The 9,894-nt window shown below is 42.4% G+C and overlaps 1 protein-coding gene across 4 annotated transcripts in view; it reads right to left on the bottom strand.

Moving 5' to 3' along the window:
• Positions 1-5,316, bottom strand: part of clint1b (clathrin interactor 1b) — a 19,914-nt gene extending 14,598 nt beyond the window's left edge. For 2 of the 4 annotated variants that reach the window (XM_017493068.3, XM_017493071.3), the window contains exon 1: positions 5,102-5,315. In XM_017493068.3, the coding sequence (XP_017348557.1) occupies positions 5,102-5,142 (41 nt within the window). In that variant the 5' untranslated portion in view covers positions 5,143-5,315. Of the gene's footprint in view, positions 1-3,082; positions 3,330-5,101 lie in introns of those variants that run through there. The other 2 variants (XM_017493069.3, XM_017493070.2) reach the window with 2 other exon arrangements.
• Between the last annotated feature and the right edge of the window lie 4,578 nt (positions 5,317-9,894).

Raw genomic sequence — 9,894 nt, 5'->3', positions numbered from 1 at the left:
GTTGGGGTCAGAGCGCAGGGTCAGACATGATACAGCGCCCCCTGGAGTAGAGAGGGTTAAGAGCCTTGCTCAAGGGCCCAACAGTGGCAGCTTGGCAGCGCTGGGGCTTGAACCCCCGACCTTCCGATCAGTAACCCAGAGCCTCAACCGCCAGGCCTCCACTGCCTATAGGAAATGAATATGAATTCCCAGTGAGACCATGACTCTAACGTCTAATCATAGTCCAGATCGTCAAACGAGATTTCAGACAGCACGCCGTTTCTGCCACTTTGATAAAACGGCAGCACGCTGTTGGCCAAAACTCTTAGCTATGAGCGGTGGTGTTTTCTACATTATAAACTTTTTTCAAATGTATAAAAGTTACAGTATTATACGATTATAGTATTGTGGTCGTAATTTTACATACGCCTTGCAGAATCTACAAAAATGTTAATAATAAAAATTTTTTTTTTTTTAAAAAGAGGGCTCATTAACATTGCATTTAGTTTTTTTATTTTATTTAGTCCTGCCCTGAATAAGCTAGTTCACATCACAGATGTTTACATACAGTCCACAAGACTAACTGAATTTACACAAATAAACCAGTTCGAAAGTTTACACACCCTTGATTCTTAATACTGTGTCTCGTTACCTGGACGATCCACGACTGTGTTTATGGTTTGTGAGAGCTGTTCATGAGTCCCTTGTTTGTCCTGAGTAGTTAAACTGCCCACTGTTCTCCTTTAGCAGACTTTAGCAGCAATAACTGCAACCAAACGCTTACGATAACTGGAGATCAGGCTTTCACTTACTTCAAGGACTAGGATTTACTCCTACGCTTTGGATCGTTGTCTTGCTGCACAATCCAGTTGCGCGTGAGTTTCAGTTTACGGTCTGAAGACTAGACATTCCCCTTTAGGATTTTCTGGTCGAGAGCAGAATTCATGTTTCACTCAATTATTGCAAGTTGCCCAGGCCCTGAAGCATCAAAGCATCCCCACACCATCACACTTCCTCCACCATGCTCGACTGTAGGTATGATGAACTTTTTGTGGAATTCGGTGTTTGGTTTACGCCAGATGTAACGGGACCCCTGTCTTCCAAACAGTTCCAATTTCGACTCATCAATCCAAAGAACGTTCTCTCAAAAGGTTTAAGGATCATCAGGGTGTGTTTTGGTAAAATTCAGACTAGCCTTAATGTTCTTCTGGGTTAGCAGTGGTTTTCACCTCGCCACTCTTCCATGGATGCCATTTTTGCCCAGTGTCCTTCTGATACTGGCGTCATGAACTCTTGCACACCTTTATTGACGCAAGAGAGGTGTATGGGCCCTTTTATGTTGTCCTTGGCTTTTTTGTGACTTCCTGGAGGAGTCGTCGCTGTGCTCTTGGAGGAATTTTGGCCACTTCTGAGAAGGTTCACTTCTGTCTCGAGTTTTTCCATTTGGAGATAATGTCTCTCGCTGTAGTCCTTTGGAGTCCCAGAGCCTTTGAAATAGCTTTGTAACCCTTCCCAGACTGATGTATTTCAATCACCTTCTTCCTCATCATTTCGGGAATTTCTGTCAGTTTTGGCGTGGTGTGTTTCCTCTTAACCAACTGCTGAAAAAGTTCTAAAGTGCTGAACAGCGTTTGCAGTAATCACCACCGAGAACCCCGTTACGAATGCAGTTTCATAGATTTGAGGAATTACTACATACACTTTTTTTGCTTCGATAAACATCATTTAAAAACTGTATTTAGTGTTTACTCGGGCTGTTTTCGTGTGATCTTAGATTTTGTTTAGTACGAGATGTACACAGAACCGGAAGAAACACTTTCACAGCACTTTACATACATCGGTGTCTGTTCAAGGGTCAGTCCTCAACTGCCTTACATACCGAAAAAATCCTTTCCCAAAGCATCTTACCTAGGTTTCTAACCCAAGGTCAGCACAAAGCTAAAACTGTCTCCTAGGCCCTGGCAAACACATTCCTGCGCACAATATATGCCCAGAAAGGAGGCTTTCATTAACCCACGAGTCTTGAGAAAAGTTTAACATGCTCCAGTAGATCCGAAAATGAAATTCCATGCCGTGCGGACAACGCCAAAAGGTCAGAGGAGCTATAATGAAAAAACAGAATTATTCTTCACGTTATCGTAAAAAGTATTGCCAAATAAAAATTTATCATGCAGTTCCTGTGTGCTAAGACGATCTCATTCTTAAAAAAAAATACTGCCAGAAATGGGGAATGCTTAGAATGAGTAAACCAATTCACTGTTGCACATCGGCAAAGTGGTGAGTTATCAAGGGCAGGGTCGCGAGGAGAAAGCCACCGCTCTGCAAAAAGAGCATCGCCGTCCGTCGGCATTTGCTACAGACCACGTGGACGAGCCAGAAGCCTAATGGACGAATGTTTTGTGGACAGACGAGGCCAAAAATTGGTTTAAATAAGGAGCGTTATGTTTGGAGAAAGAGAAACATTGCATTCCAGCATAAGAACATCTCATCTCGTCTGTGAAACACGGTGGCGGTGGTATCACGGTCTGGGCCTGTTTTGCTGCATCTGTGCCAGGACGGCTTGCCATCGTTGACGTAACAATGAATAATCAAATATCCCAGCGGGCTCTAAAGGAAAATGTCGGGACGTCTGTCCGTGACCTGAATCTCAAGAAGAAGTGGGTCATTCAGCAAAGCAATGACCCTAAGCACACAAGTTGTTCTAGCAAAGAATGGTAAAAGACGAATGAAGTTAATGTTTTGGAAAGTCCTGACCCTAAGCGAGCAGTTCATGTGAGGAAACCCACAAACATCCCAGAATCGAAGCTGCTCTGTACTGAGGAACGGGCCGAAATTCGTCCAAGCCGATGTGCAGGACCGATCGACACTTCCCGGAAACGTTTAACAGGGTCACATTGAATACTCAAAGCAAAAGGTGCACATACTTTTCCCACTCGCAGGTATGTAACACTGGAACATTTTCCTCAATAAATAAATAAATAAATAAATAAATAAATAAATAACCAAGGGTACCATTTTTGCCTCGTTTGTTTAATAGGGTTCTCTTCATCTACTTTTAGGACAAAAAAAAAAAAAATCTGATGTTGTTTTAGGTCATACTTACGCAGAATTCTAGAAATTTCTAGAGGTGCTGCGGCTTCAGGTTATGGTCAGCCAATGACCTATATTCACGCCGTAAATTATTAATGGACGGCATAATTTGTGGTTGTTATTGTTGCTTGGTGGAAACTTAACACTGGTCGAACGTTACATCAGCGGGACATCTAAGAAACACACTTCACGTCTGTGGTGTCTGTTCTGTATACAACCTTGAACCTTCACACCACATGGAGCTCAGAGAGAGAGAGAGAGAGAGGGGGAGAGAGAGAGAGAGAGAGAGACAGCCCAGTGTTAACAAAGTCCTCGGTCAGTGTGTGTGTGTGTGTAAAGTCTGATTAACAAGTAGCACAGCAGAAATGCTCGGTTTGGATATTGAAAGTGTGCACACCAGCCCACCTCTGCCATGCGTACCCCCGACCACCTTACCCCGTTAACGTGTCACAATGCTAATACACCCCAGTGCAGCAGAGCGCCAAGGCAAGCCCCAAAGGGAAACTGGGATTCAAACTTAAGGTCGCAAAAAGTGTTCTTAGATGTATCGATGCAATTTCCACTGAAACAGGAAGTCATGGCCGACTGCCAATAGCATATCGCTTACCTCCCTACCTCACAGCCCGGGCTAAACCGCACGTCCCAGTTAGCACCAAGGATTTCTATAACGTCAAGGGCGGGACACTTCCGATCGGACTGGCCAGAAAATCTGACGAGAAGCTGAAGTGCAGGATGATGTCATCGTCTCAGTAGTAGAGCGAGACTGTAAGATTTCAAACGCGTATGTCTTGTCATTGTACTTCCAATTCTGATTTCACGGGGACTTGAAGCATTGCACCGATTCCCACCGGTTATCGCATCGGGTTTCTAAAAGCCAGTTCTCAAGTCAAGCCAGAGACAAGAGAAGTGAAGAGAAGAGATGTTTATCGTCATTTTGGATGCGAAATCTCTAACGTACGAGGGGTTCGTGCACGGTCTTTCTTTTCCAGACGAAGGACCGATCAAACAAACCGGGAAAAGGGGTTGTATGGAGAAATCTACAGATTATTCAATAAGCCATACAAATGCACTGCGTACTTTATATTCTTCCGTTTGTGAAGGGAATAAATCCAATATTAGCTATGACATGACTACTACAGGATCTTTTTTTTTTTTTTGGGGGGGGGGGGGGGGGGGGGGATCTTTTTGTGTGTTTGTTCACACACACACACACACACACACACACAGAGCTAACTAATGTTAGCTTATTACATGAACCCATCAAAACATTGGTTTTATCTGACCAGCCATCGGACGTTGCATTATCATAGTGATAAACAGTGCATTGAGACTTGGTTAAATATTTATTTCAAACAAACAAACAAACAAACAAACAAACAAACAAACAAACACACACACACACACTTCTCTATAACAGGACAGACACACACGCTTCTAATCATTCGTATGTATGTTTCATTCTGGATCCAGCGTTAGCTAGCTTCCGCTAGTTAGCTAGTTGCTTCAGCTAGTTAGCTAGTTAAGCTAGTAGCTTCAGCTAGTTAAGCTAGTAGCTTCAGCTAGTTAAGCTAGTAGCTTCAGCTAGTTTGCTAGTTAAGCTAGTAGCTCTAGCTAGTTAAGCTAGTAGCATCAGCTAGTTAAGCTAGTAGCCTCAGCTAGTTAAGCTAGTTAAGGTAGTAGCTTCAGCTAGCTGAAGTAGCTGCCTGTATTCTACCGGCCAGCTTTAGCCGCCAAGCTAACCGTGAAAATGTGAGAGTTCAACGTTTGACGCCAAGATTTGAAACAACTAAGTAAAATATCATGAAATTTGTGCTAGATAAACAAACGACGCTAGGCTGGTATCTGCCCGGAAGATGACGTCACAACACGGTCAAATTCGGCGTCTCCCTTGTCTGCATAAGTAACGGTCCAACTACAGGCCTTGCAAAATAAAACACACACACACACACACACACACACACACACACACACACACACACACACACACACACACACACACACACACACACACACAATCCAAGAGCATACTCACGCTTTATCCACCAGCTCTCTGACTTTCCACATATTCAGCATATTGTCACTTCAGCAGGTCCTCTCCGTCTCAACGACGCGTATGGGGGGTGGGATAAATAAATCCCAGAAATGGCCTCGGATATCTGTTCCCGAAAACAGAATCCCCCTCTGCACCCCTATCGCCTTCTCTACACAGGGCTAATCGTAGTACAGAGCAAGCCCGTTACCTCGGAAACACGTGTGCGTCATGCGGATGCGGAAGTGCAGGACACATTACTGGCATTCTGGGAAATGTAGGGTCTGTGATCAAATGGTGACAGATGAACGGGAGATATGGAGTGTTGGCGTTTCTCCCGTGAAATTAAAACAAGCAAACACTATAAATATATATATATATATATATATATATATATATATATATATATATATATATATATATATATATATATATATATATCCATTCATTCATCCATCTTCTATAGTGCTTATCCTTCAGGGTCACGGGGGAACCTGGAGCCTATCACAGGGAGCATGGGGCACAAGGAGGGGTACACCCTGGAAGCGGTGTCAATCCATCGCAGGGCACAATCACACACACACACACACACCCATTCATACACTAAGGACACTTTGGACATGTCAGTCAGCCTACCATGCATGTTTTTAGACTGGGGGAGGAAACCGGAGTACCCGGAGGAAACCCCCACAGCACGGGGAGAACGTGCAAACTCCGCACACACAGGGTTGCGGCGGGAATCGAACCCCCGACCCTGGAGGTGTGAGGCGAACGTGCTAACCACTAAAAAGCACCGTGCTTACCTCTATGTCTTGGCAGTTTTGTTAGTTTGTTTGTTTGATTGTTTGTTTTTCTTTACTTGGTTTAAATTTTTTTTTTTACTTGGTTAAACTATGACAGCAATCTTTGTGTCATGGCACACAACAAATTTTGGTTACGTGGTTGTTTACGGAAACCTCAGTATCTCGGCTCAGGATGGTCCAAGCTCCTCGGAGCTTGGCTTAAACTTAGGACTTAAGTCCGAACGTAATGCTCAGGATTGCTCACAGTTCCACTTTTAGGGTCTATTTATAACGGGAAGGTTTCGAGTCTCGGTCTTCATTTTTTTAGGGGCTTCCTACATAAGTATAGTGTGCATGCAGAACATTTCAGGTTTAAGGCACCTCTCTCTTTATAAAGGTTATAAAGCTAGTGCTAGGAGAAAACTTGGGAAAAGTCTGCTGCTTTATTCATGCATTTTGAGAAATGAACAGGTGTAATATAAGTGCAACAGATAAAAGAAATGAACAGCATTTTACAGTTCCTCTTGTGGAACCCATGTAGCAAGCTAAGAACCCTTAATTTACCAAAGAACCCTTAAAGAACCATAAACCCTTTTGTTTGTTCTACATTCTTAAGGCCCGTCCACACCAAGAACGATAACTATAATGACAACTATATTAGTGCCCACACCAACGTACTATTATTATTTATAATAATAATAATTTATATAGTATTATTGTTCTGTTTATTCTAAGTCCTCGAGCTCTTTAAAGCAGGATGGATTCTGATTGGCTGTCAATGTTTTTATCGTTCATCAGCTTGGAAAAAAAAAAAAAAAAAAAAAAACGTTCCGGAAGTGATTCCGACGATACCGTTCCTCTGTGCCGTTATCGTTATCGTTATAGTTCTGGTGTGGACTCGCCTATTCTTTTATATTTAGAACGATTTTTTTGAACCTTATCGTTATCGTTACAGATATTGTCCTCGGTGTGAACCAGCCTTTACCCGGTTAATGCGTACGTTCTTCAAACGGGGGTTCTTAAAAGGTTTATTGGATAATTATGAATTCTTAGCTTCCAAAAATTTCTCTGCTTGGAATCCTTTTCAAAGAGGGTTCTACGTAGAAGCTGTAAGGGTTTCCTCCCGTCGTACAGACAACCAAAGAAGCTTTAAGCATTCTTAATTATTTAAGTGGGTGTCTTGTGTTCCCAAGTGTCATCGGATGCAACGAGGAGTTCTTCCCTCAGGGACTTTATTTGAATCTTAGGGAGGCACAAACATGGCTTGTTGGACTTCTGTAAAGGCAAGAATGAAAGAAGCTAGGCGAAGACATGACAAGTAATCGACCTATTCGTCATGAGAGCAATCTCAGAACTCAAACTGTTACAGCTAATGTTGCCAGTAATGCCTACAGAAACATCTGAAACGCAACTCTGTAAACCAGAAGAAAAAAAAATTCTAGGTTTATTCACTGTGTTCGAAATGATTTATTTAAATAGAACGAACCTTATAAGCTTTCATGTGGACGCGAATGTCATGAAAGTCTACTGCGAGTTCTCGAAATCTTTTTGTTTTGATGTTTAATTAATGGAATGCCCGAGACGTCGGCTCGAGTAATTCTACGTAACATGGACCCACGAGCTAATGTAGAGACGAGCGTGCGACCACACCGGGAAGGTGCCTTACAGAATCTACCTGGAGAAACGGTACGACTATATTTTCTGAGCGCGTCACCATTTGCTCTTACCACTCGGTCTATGTTACAAACGATGTCACAATACACGAAGGAAAAAGGTCATTTTAAACGGCGCATGATTCTAAGTATACCAGATATTTAAAAAAAAAAAAAAAAGACAGGAAACAAACCCTTTTTGCAAGTGTGCAGAACTTTAACTTTAACATCTTGACTCCATCAGGCTCGTCTTCATGATGGACAAACCCCATCCACACGCATATCATGTGGTGACGCTTTCCTGATGTCAACTGGAATTCAAAGCCCATTACTCAAGAGCCCTGAGTCCAAGTGTGAAACCGATTCAATTCGGAGATTCCTTTGTTTGAAGATGGAATCAGTAGTACAGCAGAGCGCAGCCTTTCACATGAACATCTACAAGTAAATCAGAACTCACATAACAAACGAACAGCAGCTAAATAAATATCAGTCTGTTTTGAGAAAAGACACCGAGGTGAGCCGTCACGTTCTTGAGAGCGGACTTATGAAATCCGCCCACTCAGGATCTGCTGGATGCCAAGCGGTGGCAGAGATCGACAGCTGAGCATTTCCTGTATTTTTCATGTGGCCTCCTGATAAACTATTCAAGAGTTGTGCAGCCATTGGGAGCGTTAAGTGGTAAACAGTCTCACGATGATGGACTTAGACCGAAGGCCACCGGCTGAGAGAGTGCCGAGCCATGTCCGAGCGTGATGTGAGCAGACCGGAGAAGATCGATTTGACATAGTCCATCATCATTGTCCTTCCCATTCCACCTCAGCCTCTGGATTTTGGCTGAGCACGACTGCATATGAGATAGAAACACAGTAAGAAAAAAAAAAAAAAAACTCAGTACAGTGCAAAAGTCAGAATGTAGGTCATTGTAGGTAAAGGTCACCAATATGTGTTGTTGTTTCCTGTGAGTTATTACAGGAGAACTTTAAATCTTAAACGTGAAATATAATTCAGATGTACATTACATGTACTGCATTTGTTTGTTTACAAAATCACAAAAATACTGTGCTGTCATGGATATCAAAGAATTGCAAACACAACACAGGTTTATCAAAAAAAATATTTATTTGTTATATATAGGTGTGCAAGAATTATTGACACCCCATATTAGAAAAATATATTGGAAGTATATTCCCATTGATGTTTTACATTTTTGTTAGTACACCTGGATGACTAGGAAGAGGGAATTGTTCAAGCATGACTTCCTGTTTCACAGGGGTATAAATATGAGGTAACACACAGGCCAGATTCTCTTGGTCATTCGTAATAATGGGTAAGACCATATATATATATATATATATATATATATATATATATATATATATATATAGCTGTGATGTGCGGTAAAAGGTTGTTGAGCTTCACAAAATGGGAAGGGTCTATAAGAAACTAGCACAAGCATTGAAAACACCCGTTTCCACCATCGGGGCGATGATTAAGACATTCCGGTCAACTGGAAATGTTATGAATCGACCTGGAATTGGACGTGTGTCTATATCGTCTCAACGCACTGTGAAGAGGACGGTTCGAGTGAACAAAACATCTCCGAGGATCACAGCTGGATGCACTCTTCTGAGAGGGCATGTTGCTGTGGGGATTTGTGTTCATTCAGCTTCGAGAGCATTAGCAAGGTCGGGCATCGATGTCGGGTGAGGAAGCCAAGCACACTTGGTCAGCGCTCCTATTCATCTCAGAGGTGTTCAGAGGGGTTGAGGTCAGGGCTCTTTGCAGGCCACTCAAGATCTTCCACACCAAGCATGGCAAACCACGTCTTCATGGAGCTCACATGGAGGGACATTGTCATACAGGAACAGTTTCGGGACTCTTAGATTCAGCGATGCAAAATTGCAATGCTACAGCATACAGACAACTGTGAATACATTTTAGACAATCGTGTGCTTCTACCTTCCTTTGTGGCAACGGTACAACATCCGGGCGCGACTGTCAGGTTTCCACATACATTTCGCCATGTAGTCTATAAGCTCTGCTGACAGTAATGTTGCTAATATTACTCTGTAAAACAAGCTTCGTGACTATTCTGTGCAAGCAAAAGTTACAGTTAAGGACCTTGGTGTAACGATATACGTAGATGCTGGTTTGTAATTCGATTGCCAAAAGAGTAACATCTCAAAAACTATGCATGACCAAATTCATACCGATCAACAGGCTATAGTGGATATCATGTCTAGAGAACTGGTACGTTTTTATTCCCGTAAACCTTTATAAAGATTAAATAGTTTCAGAACTGAATAATTATCAGTTCAGCCACTGTATTGCAGTAATTTCTGTTTGTTTAAAATCTTCTATG

The sequence above is a fragment of the Ictalurus punctatus genome, chromosome 18 (genome assembly GCF_001660625.3).
Source record: "Ictalurus punctatus breed USDA103 chromosome 18, Coco_2.0, whole genome shotgun sequence".
Lineage (NCBI taxonomy): Eukaryota > Metazoa > Chordata > Actinopteri > Siluriformes > Ictaluridae > Ictalurus > Ictalurus punctatus.
This window is presented reverse-complemented; position numbering and strand designations above follow the sequence as displayed.